Source organism: Sorex fumeus, unplaced genomic scaffold (assembly GCF_029834395.1).
Source record: "Sorex fumeus unplaced genomic scaffold, SorFum_2.1 ptg000006l, whole genome shotgun sequence".
NCBI lineage: Eukaryota > Metazoa > Chordata > Mammalia > Eulipotyphla > Soricidae > Sorex > Sorex fumeus.
Genome location: NW_026606063.1, coordinates 35250624 through 35265780, shown reverse-complemented (window position 1 = coordinate 35265780; position 15157 = coordinate 35250624). Strand labels below are relative to the sequence as shown.

At 39.8% G+C, this 15157-nt stretch overlaps 1 protein-coding gene across 22 annotated transcripts in view; it reads right to left on the bottom strand.

Annotated features, from left to right (window-relative positions):
• The window catches only part of MYT1L (myelin transcription factor 1 like), a 501918-nt gene that overhangs the window by 103052 nt on the left and 383709 nt on the right, over window positions 1–15157 (bottom strand). For 16 of the 22 annotated variants that reach the window (XM_056128242.1, XM_056128237.1, XM_056128238.1 and 13 more), the window contains 2 exons: window positions 9577–10554; window positions 4877–5011 (listed from right to left, as the gene is read on the bottom strand). In XM_056128242.1, the coding sequence (XP_055984217.1) occupies window positions 4877–5011; window positions 9577–10554 (1113 nt within the window). The remainder of the gene's footprint in view (window positions 1–4876; window positions 5012–9576; window positions 10555–15157) is intronic. The other 6 variants (XM_056128265.1, XM_056128350.1, XM_056128342.1 and 3 more) reach the window with 3 other exon arrangements.

Sequence of the window (15157 nt, the reverse complement as noted above, 5' to 3'; positions counted from 1 at the left end):
AGGCAAGGGTCCCCCCCCCGCCCACACTCCCCCCCCCAATGCTCCCATAGAAAAGCACCGGGTTTTGATTAGCCATGTAACAGCACGTAGATTGGTCATTAAAAATAAAACATGCCTATGCTTTGGAAACACAGATATTATGAAGGTGTGGTGGTCATGGGTGAATAGAGAATCCCAAACCTTATTTTAAAATAAAGTGAGTTAACTACAAGCCTTTCAGCTAGGAATTAAGGGATTTTTTTGGTACATAAGTATTTTATTATTCTTAAAATGGAATGAGCTAAAAATCAGCTCTGCAGCTGATGATGTGAAATCAGCAAGTGGGAGGCAGCAGGACTATGGTTCCTGTAGTGCAAAGATGCCCAGACCTGCTGTCAGAAGATACCATTTAGATTCACCCTGCAGGGGAGATGGGCCTCAGCTGTCAGCACAGGTTCTTCACAGGTTCTTTCTTGGCGGGGGGGGGGGGGGGGGGGGAGGAATACTCCAAGGCTCTGGATTGGGTGGGGGAGAGTTGTGAGGGGTGGAAGTGTTGAGAGAAGAAAGTCAGGAGAATGGACAAGCAGCTTCAGTCCTGGGGCAGCTGTCTACAAATTCCAGGAGAATCACGTGGCAGGAAGAGCTAGCAGAGGGGTTACCTAAGGACCCTGTGAACACATGGAAGAGCCCCTGAAAACACAGCCCACTCATGCAGATTCCACAGCATAGTTCTTACTGCTACTTCTCTCTCAAACAAAAACCTCTCCCTGCCCTGAAATCAATATTTTGTTTTAGCATGATGCCATCATTTCCTGAGCCCACATCTGATCTCCTCACTTCTGGTGTGCTACTTAGAAATAAAGCTCAGTTGGGTCTAACCTTTAGCACCGTTCTAACTCTTCACACATAGATGAGGTTAAGTAAACAGCTGTCAAATGTAAGCAGCTCATCTTGAGCTATGATTCTGTTTGGGGCTAGGCTGCTATAGAATTCCAGGAAGTCTCATTCCTGGGGGACTCCAGATCCAGTTCCTGTTCGATAAGTGTATCCCTCCTCCCTCCAAAATCCATCTTTTCCATCTTCCTCTCCTGTTCTCTTCCCTTTCTTGCAGGGCCTTGGTTGACTTGTTATTCATTCTTTACACAGCTTTCCTGTCCTGGGATTGCCTCCATGCAACCTTTCATGGCATGGCTGTCCTCTCAAATCAATATACATATTTTCTTTCCTTTTATGCTAAACATTTAAAATATAAAGTCTTCCCTGAAGAGAGCAGACATCCTTCATGCTTGTTTATAGGATATAGACCTCACATGTGTCTCTCTCCTTGTTCCTGGAGACTGGATTCTTTGCCATCACCATCTTGAGATTCAGCTCTGAGATCAGAATTCTATGCTATACTATTTCCTCAACCCCAGGCATATTACTGAGCCCGCTGACTCGTTTATAACTTTTATTCCATGCTAATGCTATCTTTTAAATAAAAAGGTAAGGTAAAGGTAAAGGCCCTCCTGTTGATCGTCGATTTGCTCGAGCGGGCCCAGTAACGTCTCCATTGGAGACTTTGTTGTTACTGTGTCTGGCATATCGGATACTCTCGGTAGCTTGCCAGGCTCTCCGAGAGGGGCGGAGGAATTGAACTCGGGTTGGCCATGTTGGCTGCGTGCAAGGCAAACGCCCTACCTGCTGTGCTAACTACTGATCCCTTTAGTCCTTTCTATTGAATTTCTTTGGGCCTTGGACATACTTATTATATATGGGCCCTTTTCCAAAATACTGACCTCTCTTGGTGCTTGCTGTCTACATTGATCATCTTGGTCTTAACTTCTCCTACTTTACCTTTCTCTGCATGGTGCTCAATTCTCCCATCTTTGCTCCTCATTTGTTCTCTTTATGTCTCCTCTCTGGACAATTGCATTCTATTTCTACTTGCAGTGCTCAAGGGCAGATATAGCTAGTCTCTGAGCACCTGACCCTCTGTTCTCTAGGCCAGTTCTCCTGAAAGTTTACTGGCACTTCCAGTAATCAGAGGGGAAAAAATCAGGTCATTTATTCTGCTCCCTGGGTTCATTAATTTGGGGAGGGAGGTGGTGCACATGTGGCAGTGCTTAGGGCTTACTTTTGGATCTGCATTCAGGAATTACTCTTCGTGGATTTTGGGAAGGGGGGATGAGGGGGACATGTATGTTGCCAGGATTGAACCTTGTCAGCTACCCACTCTCCTACTGTCCTATCTCATCAGCTTCTTTAGAACCCATTTCTTAACCTCCTGTATCTGTCTTTGGTGGAATGATCCATACTGCTTATGGAGGCAAAGAGCCTCTGCTCATCTCAACCTCCCTCCTCCAGCACAAAGAGTTCTGCCAGCCTGTCTCTGGGATGCATCTCCAAGTTATCCCAGTCCTTCTGGCCCTCTGCTTCCTGCTTTCATTATACCCTGATTACCCATATGGACTATTATAAAAGTTTTCCAAAAATTCCATGGATGTGGGTTTCTTCTCTCCAGCACATAATCAGCTAAGCATTAGCTTAGCAAAGATTTCGTAGCTCTGGGAGACCATCATCTCTGACCTCTCAGGGCATGTTGCCGACCTCTATCATTCAATGTCTCATTTTCTCTTGGGCTCATCATGCCCCTTACTTATTTGGGCTAGGAGCTTTCAGGGGCTCAGTCTGTGTTTTATTCAACAGTGTGTCCCTTGCACTCCTAACACAGTGTGTCGCAAACTGGAGGTGAGTAGGTATCATACTATTATACTAAATTCAAGAGAACAGAAATGATGACTAGGTCCAATTATCCCCAAAAACAGTTAGAGAAAAAAGATGTAATTTTGTAGTGTATATTATTATTATTACTATTATTATTGTAATTTTGTGATACTATTACAAAACCCTTAGCAAATATTTGGGAATAATTGTCTGTAGTTCCTGAAAGGCTCTGTGTGGTTAGTGTAGAAGAGGATATCACCTTCCGCATGGGCTAAGGTGTGCCAAGGGATCTGACTCAGGGTATGTATGCACATGCCAAGGGACACCTGTCAGACACAGCCCAGAGTTCTGCCATGCTTAGACTCTCCCTGCAAGAATATGGAGCCAAGATATTTCTCAGCCATGAAAGCGAGCTGGTATTTGACTTGGAAGGTGAAAACTTATGTTTGAATGAAAAATCGCATAAAGAAGTTCATCCTTAAAACGTTGTGCTTGGTCATAATGTCTCATTTCGTAAATGAGGAAAAAAAAACGAGGTACAGATAGCAGTACTGCCCGATGTCACATACCTAGCTGGTGAGGAGTGAAACGGGAATATCCAGCCTGGTGTCAGCAGACAAAGAAGGGCTTGGGATTGAGACAGAGAGGGATAGGATTCTGAGCTCAGCTACTTACTTTGGCAAGTTGGTACCTGCTCAGATTAGTTTTAAAAATTATGGAACATCCTCAATTTGCCAGGCTTTGTGCTACCCATTCCTGGAAAGAGAAGGACACATTGATCCTCGTTTTCCTCATCTGAAAACCAGGACCCACATGCCCCTGCAGGCCTCATTGGGGATCAAATGAGTTAGTGTGTGTGGGTGTGAATCAAGCACCACGAGTGCTCAGGAAACGGAAGCTGCTGAGGTCAGACCATGCTGTCTTTCTGCTCATGTAACACACGGGCGGAACCTTGCACTCAAATTCTTTCCTGTTCACAGCGCTTCCACTGGTGCACAAGCAGTTCCAAAAATGTGGGTTTTGTATTTTTAACAGCCAGTTGAGAACCTGGTGCCATAAATGCTTCTAAAAAATATTTCGCCTGAATATGTTCAGCTAAAACCCACTTTCTCTACCTCAGCTACTCTTCTGAACTTTTCTCTGTTCTGACAGATTTCCTTCTTAATATTCCCAAGTAACCCATTCTAAGGGGACCCTCCTCAAAAGTTCTTCCACATGATCAGCTGATCACCGTGTCACATCTCAAGTCAAGTCTTGACATGTTCCCCACTAAAAACTGTCTCAGATTGTGAGATGAATCCTCAACATACCTAAGACTTGAAAGCATCAGATTTTGAAACACAGAGAGTCTGGTTAGAAAAAAAGTGCTTTTCCCCATTCCAGTACACTCTGAGTCCTCAATTTTTATTGCATTTAAATAGAAGGCATAGTTTATGGGATGAGAGAAAGGGGGAAAAAGTGCACAATTCTGAAATAAAATCAATTGTTTTCATAGATAGATGATATCATCTCTGCACCTAACTATTTAAAACAAATGTGGGAGATTAAGACCCACACATTTAATTTCACCCTATTTGAGACTTTATTGTTGGGACCACATTGACCTGAAAGTGTCTTTACAAGTAAAATGCAATAAAACATAAGTATGAATATATATTCAGATATATTTAGAAGTCCAGATAATTGGGCAAAAGAAATCTCAAGGGTTTTTTTTTTTTTTTGGGCCCGGGGTGGTAGGGGGTAGGGGTTTCATCATAGAAAGTTTAGTGCTGGTAGGGATATCATAGAGACTGTGTCCAACGCTGTACTCTGTGAGCAGAGAAGGAAAGAAGTGAGCTGCCTGCAGTCACAGAGCAAGTTAGAAATGCAGTTACGAATTAGCACCCAGGCCTGTCTGTTGGGAGCTGTGCTGCAAGAAGAACACCTGTGGTGAGCCGCTATCCTAGGGCTGAGCTAGCAGACAAATGATACTCAGGAAACACTGTGCCTGAGGTGGAGGGTTAGATTCTGGGGGCATGGGTGGACCCACTGATCCTACGTGGGCTGCTCATCAAGATAGGTAGGGGCCTAGTCAAGTAAGTTTGCACTGAGCTGTAAGATGGAAATGACAAAAGGCAAGAGGGATGATGGAAACAGATTTACAGGTGTGTGTGTGTGTGCTCCCAAGGGCATGGGTGACACACGGACTTACTTTCTGGAGGGACCCTATCTTTGTGCGGGCATCCAGACAAGCTGCGATGATGCGGGTAAAGCCCAGTTACGTGGCCAGTTCCATCACACCCCGGGGTTGGACACTTGCTCTCTTTCTTTTCTGTTCTCGAGGGATCTAAAAGCGACAACAGGTGTCAAGAGAATGAACTTTTTTTTTTTTTAAAATACCAATTGAAGACAAATGTGAAACTTAACAATCTGAAGAGACCTTGCTACATCAAGAAACAAAGCAGGTGTCGGGACAGGCTGTGACATCAGACTTTTGCATACTTCTTTGGTTTGGGGCAATTTTTTTAAAACCTTAAACAGTGTGATCACAAATCACAAGATATTTTACTTTTTAAACTAGAGGAAAACAAAATCGACTATCCCTACCTTAACTCTTGATTAATTATTTTCCCGTGTGTTACATGATAAGCTGTGTTGCTCAAAGAAATCAAAGTAAATAAGATGAAACAGTGACCTTCTTAGAGAACAAACTGTAGCATGATCGTTCAGCAAATTGCTCCATGAGACTCAACCAGGGAACATAATGCCATCCAAACATTGGAGGTGGAATTTCTTTCTTACAGAGTGCTCTGATGGTATATGCTATCAGTAGCAAAATTTTACTGGTGTTGAAATTTATTCTCTTGCAACACTGTTCCATAGCATACTAATTCAGCGCTTTTCTGAAAATTAGCTGATCTCTCAGAAGGCACTGTAAGCAAATGGCCAAAATGGTGGAAATCCCACCTGACAGAGGTGATAGGCAATCAAAAATGTTTCAGAAGCTGCTGCAGCAACCGTTTGTTTAGATTTCTTCATCTGTACTTGGAACCAGAGGAAGGCTCTTATAATGCTGTGCATGCATAACAAAATTAAAAAGTAATGGTCTTAAACGGCCCTTTGGCTCTCTGTAATACCAGTCCAGGGAGGAGCAGAGCAAACATTTGGTCCAAACTTGAATGCCAGATGCCAGAAATGCAATGTTATCACTAATAAAATTATTTCTCTACTTAGAATTGACATACACGTGCAGAAAAAACTCCAGAAAATATTTCTAAGATAAAGTTCAGACCAAATAGCATTACAAGTGCATGAAAAACTATTTCTAAGTCAGTTTTTGAAAACCAGTTGTACAGATCATCAATTGAGAGTGACTGCTATGATTTGATTCAGGGGATAAAATAGCTAACACTTTATTAGAACTTTAATTCTTTTATGTTGAGACCTCACTATCCAAGCCAATCATTAGAACCATAAAACACATTTTACTTTTGGTTAAGAATCATTTTTTATACTTAGTAAGAGAGTCTGCTTAATTTTTTAAAAAAATTATTATTAAATATTTTCCTGCTAAAATCATTTACATACACTTAGAATAGAATAAGGGAAATATCCCGGGAACAAATGTCACTGTGTTCTTCTCAGTACTTCTTGGTCATAAACTCTGAAAACAAATCTAAAATAATGCTGTTGTGACTTTCATTTCTAAATATCTTCTTGGAGGTTTTCTTGCAGATGCAACCTAAAAATCTAACAGCCTTTTGAGTAATTTCATCACCCTAAGTGGTTTAATTTAATCAGTATAAATATAAAATAACAAGAGTGCAATAATAGTTCCAAAGGAAAATACTGATTTAAAATAATGAACTAGAGATATAGTCTTGACTAGATACAAATAACTTTTACAAGACAAAAAAGTAAATAAAGCTGTTCTTAATTATTAAATGACTCTTTTTCATCAGAACAGTTACAATTTCCCAATGAATTCTATTGTTTCACAGATTTAGAAGGGGTCATAAGTTAAACACAGATGTGTATTAAAACAATGTGGTTCAGAACCAAGTCCTGTTTTGGAAGACCACAAGGGCATAATCTCCTCTCGATGCATGAGTGCCAAGAAGGTGGGTCCTTACACCTTTGCCATTGCTTTCTTAAGTCTTGCAACCCCAATTCATCTCGAAAGCAAACATATGAATAGACACAAAGCAACTGAACAAGCAAACAGACCAACGATTCAACAAAAAAACCTTGCAAGTATATCCAGAAAAACAGATTGTGCACCGAATTGAGCTTTCTCCCCTTTCTGCCTTTGTAGTAGATATTGGAGGAGAAGAAAAATGGAGTATCACCATGAACAATTTTACTTTAATTTAAGATTTGGATAACATTACTCATTTACATTTAAATCATTTTAAGGAGACTTTGTATGAATAAGGTTGATATGAGTATTCTCTCCACCTTAATGAAATAATAAAGAAAATGAAGAGAGAGGCTATAAATTTTCTAAATTTTATTGTAGAAGTGTTCACTGCCATGTTTGTATCATATCCAATATCTTTCTGTCTCTGTCTCTCTTTTTAAATAAGTGTGTGTGTGTGTGTGTGTGTGTGTGTATGTGTGTGTGCTTTTCTTGCTTTCCTCTGCTTTAGTTATTTGACTATTAGTATAGCCACAGATACCTTGAAAAGAAACTTGGGAATAATGTGGAGTATGATGAAAACATAAGCCAACTTTAATTAGAAGAGGAAGTTCTAGAAAAATTTTGAGGAGGTGATAGAAATCAGTGCTTTCCAATTCAGAAAATTCAAATTCCTAATAGAGACCCCATTTTCAGGGAAGAGGTGCATTTTTTATTTGTTCATTTATTTTATTTTTATTTATATTTTTTCCTTTTTGGTCATACCTGGTGATCCACAAGGGTTACTCCTGGCTCTGCAATCAGGAATTACCCCTGGTGGTGCTCAGGGGACCATATGGGATGCTGGGAATTGAACCCGTTTTGGCCATGTGCAAGGCAAACGCCCTACCCGCTGTGCTATTGCTCCAGCCCCTATTTATTTATTATTTTGCATATTACTATTCTATTCTGATTCATTTAAGGAAAACAAATGATTGACTTCCAATTTTGCAAAAGACAAAGCAAAGCGAGACAACAACCATAGCAAAACAAAATGAGTCAAAATCTACAGAAAGCATCTGGGTTGCAAGGGACCACAGAAACCAAAGAAGCCATGGCAACACAGAACCTGCAAATTCAAAGGAGCTCATTTCCATAGTAGGTCACTAAATTTCTCAATGCCAAGACCCCACTATAAAATAACCCCCCCTACATAATTCTGGAATAGAAGCTTTATATGTAATTGTTTACTAAGCAATCCATAAAAAAATAGCACTCTTCCTATATAATTCTCAAAACTCATCTGAAAATTTCTCTAGAAAACAGCATACTTAAAAACATATATTCTATGTCATTTCTAACACACTCAAAGTGAGTCTGATGCTTCATTGTTATGAGGCTGTTGTCTGTAGGAAGAGCAAACCCCTCAGGGAAAAGAGTGACTGCCTCTTTAAGAGTCTATAGCCAGCCCCCCTGAAAGGACAAGAGTTAGAATCCAGTTGAGTGTCTGGCTAAGTTCATCTCCAATTGAAATTTGGTTTGAGTAATGCCCTACTTGCCATTGGAGACGTACACACATTGAGAGGAGAATACACACCTATGTCCCAAAAATAACAACAACAAAAAAATTGAAGACTTTCTGATTATTTGACATTTTTACAATTGATTTTCAGACCAAATTTATGACTTCATTATCAGATCCACAGCACCCCCCCCAAAAAAAACCCACTTGATTTTTATAATAAATAGAATAAAATACAAAACAAATTTTTGGGGGGTGGGGATTCTGGGTGGAGAAATAATAGAAAAGGATTTAAAGAATCACTAATTTCATTCTTGAAATGGCCTTTCAGAGTCTTGCAATTGAGAGATGTACAGCACCAAGTTTTTACACAAAATTAAGTGATAAACCACCTCATATTATAAAGTGGACACAATCATGATTGCAAAAACAAAGTGAATCACTCATGTTGGGAATAGATAACTATATTTTTTACATTTACTATAAGATATGTGGTTAGATACATGCAGATATGTGCTGAAATATTCCATAAATAAAAACCTAGTTAAAACTACCATATTGGTATTTTTCTGTTGTTTCTAAAGAACCATGGCTGTTTCCACAGAGGAATGGAATCAGTGAGGGGAATGAATATACTAAAGAAATTAGTATTGATCTCAGTCCAGGACACATCATGCCTTGCATAGCAAATGGATCCCATTACTTACTATCTTAAGATAATTAATGTGCAGTCACTGCCCTTGTCTTATGTTATCGGTCATTCTGTTACTGTTCAATTTCTATCAGGGATGTTTTCTATGGGGGCGGTTTCATCAATAACTGTCATTTGATGATAATTTTATAAATCACGATGCCACCTACCCCATCCAATTTATAGAAGACATGCTTCACTCCTGATTGACTAATTGTTACATAAAACCTTGCCACTCAGAATAGATAGCAGTTCATTTATAAAAGCTCAGGTACAGCCAAGATTTTCTATCACATGTGTTTCTGCTCTAACCCTATCTTTCCAAGGCGTGAATTTCCCGCTAAAAGATTATTCACCTGCTCTGATAATATGACATTGAACTATTTTGGTTTACTTCCCAGACAAATATCTCATTTGCTTTTCAGACACATAGCACCAAATATTATTCTGGAATTAATCCTAAGAAATATGCATTAGAGGTATAGTTTAGTGTGTTGTATACTTTCATTGGAGACTACAATGAATATCTCTTACTTTAGCTCATGTTTTCATGAGTCAACTTACGTTAGGTAGAAATATTACCTTTACCATAGTATGGCTTTTTGACATGGCTGTCACTGGATTTAGGCTTTCTCTCATCCCCAGGGAGTTGTCTTGGAGACTGCTCCTCATAGGACCTCATAGTGTCCCGCCTGCCGGCTTCCATTGCCATTTTCTCCCTCATGGCCTTTGCTCTCTCAGTTTCCAAAGCAATGGCTTTCTCAAGGAGAGTTAAGTTTCCCTTGGTCATGTCAAACACTTCCTCAGACCTGTCCGAGTTCACAGAAGTGGTGTCATCATCTCTTTCGTGATACCCATCCTCCTTAGCACAGCTGGAGAAAGTTCTAGATCTGGGACTCAACTGCTCCTCCAGCCTCATCAGGTTCATCATGTCCGAGTAGTTCCTGTCCGGCGTCCTTCCTGGGAAGTCGTCCTCTTGCCGGCCGTGCTGGCGGATGTTCATGTTCTGCTGCTGGCTCCTCTCCTGCGGGTTGGTCTCGCTCAGTTTCCTGGCCAGGTCAAAACACTGGTTCCTCAAGCACTCCAGGCTGCTTAGGCACACCTCCTCATCGCTCTCCTCCACCATCTTCTCCATGAGACCATTGTTCATAGGCTTTCCTAACATGACATAATTCATGTTCCGGTTGTCTTGCTGAGACATGGAGTCAGCATAACTTCTGTCATTCATGTTTTCTGTGAGCACCACACCGTGCCCTTGTGCTAACAATTTGAGGGAGTCCACGGTTTCTCTCACCACATCGCTGTCGAGGTCTAGACTCAATTCGCTTTTCCGACCCAGGTTTTCATTTTTGTCACTGTCATCTTCCAGACTATTGGAGGTATTGCTGTTCATTTCTGACTCAGTCCGGGCCCGGTAGGCTGCATCCTCAGCAATCTTGCCCAGATTGAGCAGGGACTTGGCCACCAGCTCATCATAGTTGTCATACTCATCATTATTGTTGTCATCCTTCTCAGAGTCTTGCATGATTCGAGCATTGTGACAATTCATTTGATGGTCTTCTGCAAAGAAAATAAAAAAAAGGACAAAAAAGAAAAGAAAAGAAAAAAATGGCTAGAACTTGAAGTTTAGTGGCAATAGCATGGCTAGCAAGTCAACGGCCTGTCAAACCTGTTCATTGTATAATAGAACCTCAAGTCCCACTTGTGGCTCTGTGGACAGGATTGGCTTAAAGAAAATGATGCGTTAAGAGGAGGTCATCTAAAAAACATCCATACACTACTAACTTCTTTAATCCATTTTAGAATAGAAATGCATATATGGTAAATATAATTTAAAAATATTAATTTTTCGTGACTTCTAAGTTTTACGAATCTTATTTTCTTTATTGGCTTTATTTGTTTATAGCCCAACCAGATGCATTTTAATTATATTCATCATATTACTAGGCTTTCTAGGAGTTCATGAACTTTGCTTGTTGCCAACTCTCAAACAGATGTTCACAGCAATTGCTTCTAAATTGTTTGTTTTCACAGTGATGCTTAGGCAACAAGGAAGAAAGCCTGAGGTTCTTGAGGAATCATGCAGGGAAGCCCCCCACTTCAGGCATTCCGTATCAGAAGCGCATGTTTGGGATGAAGTAAAATTATTTCGAATTTTGTACCTTAGAGACAATTTATCAGGAGACATCGTGCAGCAACAGGAATGCTAAAGTAAAAGTTCAGAAACTAAATTTGATTAATTGTGTTTCTAAATCTGTGTCTCAGCAGCTGTGAAAAAGTGAGAGAAAAAGTACACAATGACCCAATGCCTATAAAAACCGTGATTAGATGAGTTGGTGCAGCCAAGGAATACAGACAATACAGAAGTTAATCTGCTACAGGCAATTTTATATTCATCCACCTCACAGCCTTAGGAAAATGTGGGTGAATTGGTTGAAATGATGTGTGAATAAGGTAAAATATCATATCCAATTTACTTAGGACAATGTATTTGAAAAAGACCATGTTACACATGACCTAAAACCCCTATGTTTCATCAGAAGAACATTTGTTTAACTAAAGAACTATTTGTGCTCTGCATCACTCTTTACTGTGCTCCATAACTCATGTCCATTATAGCAAACACATGATAAGAAATGAATCATCAAATGTATCCTTCTCCCCACAAGACTGGATTTGGTTAACTTCAGACCACTATCACATCTGCTCTTTGTTTCTGTTTTATGAGTCAAAAGTCAGAGTGAAAAATTGTGTTTAGAGATTATTAATGGGCTGAAGAAATGAGGTATATTGATTAATGGAAAATAGCTGTTGACTAAGCGTCATCGAGTCTTAGCCTGGCCACTCAGGTACTTGTGTTAAGGACTTCATGAGGCCCCATCAGGAAGGGTAATTTTTTTCTAATTAGAGAATGTATAATAATATATCAATAAAAGAAAGCAACATCCTTGCTGACTCACACATCAAATCAACCTGTGTAAAAAAAACCCTAATGCATCTTTCCACACATCACCATAAAATTTGCTATAGGTTTTATAGAGAACATTGCAAATTGCATGGCATTTTTCTCTATTCTGGATAATTCAAAAATTATTTTCCTTAGCGTATGGACAAAGGCAATGCCAAAGGGTCTCAAGAAGAAAAAAGAACCAGTGAATTCAATCAGAAATTCTGTGGAAGCATTCACCTCAAATATACCCTCACCATTTGCTCTAGGTTCCAAACTCTTAAGAATTGAAGACAAGCCTACCCTAACACCATTCTGAAAACATAGAAGTCATATTCCCCTCTCAATGTACGTGCTTTGGTTTTTATATTTGTGAACAGTGATTAAAGATGCAACCTCTAGATATATGTACTATACCATCTCTACAGAGTGACTGGCAATTTTGATAGCCAGTACCATACAACTAATAAAGAGCCAACCATCAGATACAATGAAAAATTATGATTTGAAAATAAGAACATACAAATAGCATCCTGAAGCATTTTGAAAGTTGAGCCAAGAAAGAAAGCAAAGTAAGCTTAAGATAATTTTTATGATTTTCTCTTTACATTCTCCTATGATATATGTTATCATCCTGAAGACTTTGAGAAAGCAGAAAATTAATGAAAGGCATGAATGAAAAATGATATGGGGTCTCCGTGTTCCTAAAATCACCATCAAACCTATACCTGGGAGGCATGACAGTAATCAATATTTTAAGAAACTCTTTACTTTCTCACCATGCTGCCTATGGATGTAATTTACTTCACCACTTTCTTAATCATAGCACTGTCTTTTATTCATTTGCCTCAAATAGGATACGGGCTTAGCTCTTATTTCTGAGCCTCCCAAAGGTTCATACATCGCTCTGCATCATGTAGGCAAGAAACATGTCTTGCATTTTTGATAATCAGATCATCAGAAGCCTAATCTCATCTCCATGAAATATATAAATTACCTTCTTAAGGAGATTAAATCAAAGTGGGACAAGTGCCCTCACACAGTCTCATAAGCACACGGATGAGAAAAGCTGAGAACAGGCAGGATGGGAAGGGGTTCCTTTACAATCTGAAAACCCGGAAGGTGTAGGCTGCCTCCAACGTACCTTACAGTTCTGGATTCTAATAATGAGCACAGCAAGAGCAGATTTTCACACAGCTTTGGGAGTCATATGGGAATGAAAATTGAGCAGAAGTTACATAACCGGGACCAGGTCACCCCTATGCTGCTTCCGAATCGTGTGCTGCTAGTGACCTTAACCTGACCCTCCTTAGAAACCTCTGAGAGCATGTGCTGGATGAAGACCTCAAATAGGGAAAATGCTTTGCAGGTGTGATGGTCAGATTTATGGAGGTATTCCAAAGACAAGGCCTGGAAGCTCACTCTATCTGAAAAAAGAAATTTGGGGACAAGCAAAGGACAATGTACTAGCCTCTGACATCTAATTAAGGCTCCCAAATGCTGAGTTTTTTGTTCAGGTTACCCATAGTTAACATCTTCCAAAACTCTGAAATCTGCAGCTGAGAGTTAGAATGGCTAGGGTAACACAGGAACAGTTGAGCATCCTTGTATGGTATTAGAATTTCTCAAGTTACTGGAAGTCACCTACTTAAAACACATGTGAAATAAAGTCTGCTCTCAATCATGTGACCTAATGGTGGGAAATATTCAATTCATCAACAGCAAATTTTAAATATCTACTCTTCATCAACCTCATCGACAGTCAAAATTATTTACAGCGAACTTTTTCAATTCCACTTGTAGTTTTTTTAAAATTTCAATCTATTTACCCTTTGATGCTTCTACTGAAAATCTAATGAAGGAATTATGATAGAAGGGACCCAAAGATTTCTTGTACCTGTCAGGGGTTACTCATAAAGTCTAAGAGTCTACATATTGGGTATGCCAATCACAAGCATCAAGGAGTCTATCGAACAAGTTCTTTATGCCATCAGTATTCTATTGAACAAGGAGAATGTGTGATGAGGAAAAAAAAACAAAATCATTTGCCAGAAAATTAAAGCACTGGTTTATGGTCTAAAGAAAAGGTAATAACTAGAGGCTTAAGACCTGGTCGAGGCATTCTCAGTTCTCTTTTTATAGTTTCCATTTAAAATCTTTCTTCTGGGGAAGCTGTATAGTGACAGGCATGGGAAGGAATCAGCAGAGCGGATGTCATCCAGGTGTTCACCATTGGGGTGAAACTAGGGAAGTTTCATAACTAAGTGGAAATCTGGTTCAGTCACTTGCCAGGGAGGAAACTAGTCTGGGAAGCAGAGGAACCTGGGGCTCAACCCACATACCTTTTACTACTACTAACATACATTTCTCATTTTTATTGCTGTTACATGTATTGATCTGAGTTGTATTTGAGATTTAGGGAATGCAATTTTTAGTTTTTTATTTTTTAATTAAAAATTATTATTATTATTATTTTGTTAGTTTAGGGGCCCACATCCTGTGATTCCAGGGGGTTACTCCTGGCTCTGCACTCAGAAATTATTCCTGGTGGTAGTGCTTCAGGGACCATATGAGATGTCAGGGATCAAACCAGGGATTGGTTATGATGCACAAGGCTGACACCCTAGCCATCATTGCACTGGTCTTGAATATCTTTGGAGTCAGATGTTCTTATAAAATTTTATGCTCTGGAGTTACAATTAGAATTCCTAGATAATTTCTTTAAGAATGTTGTCTCCTAAGGTGTTTTCATTCCACCTTCATGAGCAGAGTCTATCATGTGATACAAAGGGATTACTGTCCATCTCATATTTCTGAATGCAGCTTAGCTGATTCTTAGTCACAGCAATACGTGCAAGATGCTCACCTGCTCTTCCTTAATTACAGAGATCCCTTCTTCCTAGCTTGGCACTGGGTGGTAGTTCTTAGTGTTTCTAGCATGTATCTTCCACATTGATTTGGTCTTACTGGAGGTTTTACTTGCTATGCCTTGGAATGTTGTATGGTGCTTGTCAGCCCAGGTTGATCCTGATACCTATCAGGGGGTCTGATGTAATTTGGAGTCCATTCTGGTGTGAGACAGAGATTAGAAAAAGATGCATTGGTACTTAGGAGTGAGGCTCCCATGAGTGCTGCCAAGTATAACCCTGATTGACCCCAGCACCGCTGGGTCCAAGAATTTCCACATTGCTCGGACAGAGCACTAAATCATGGGAC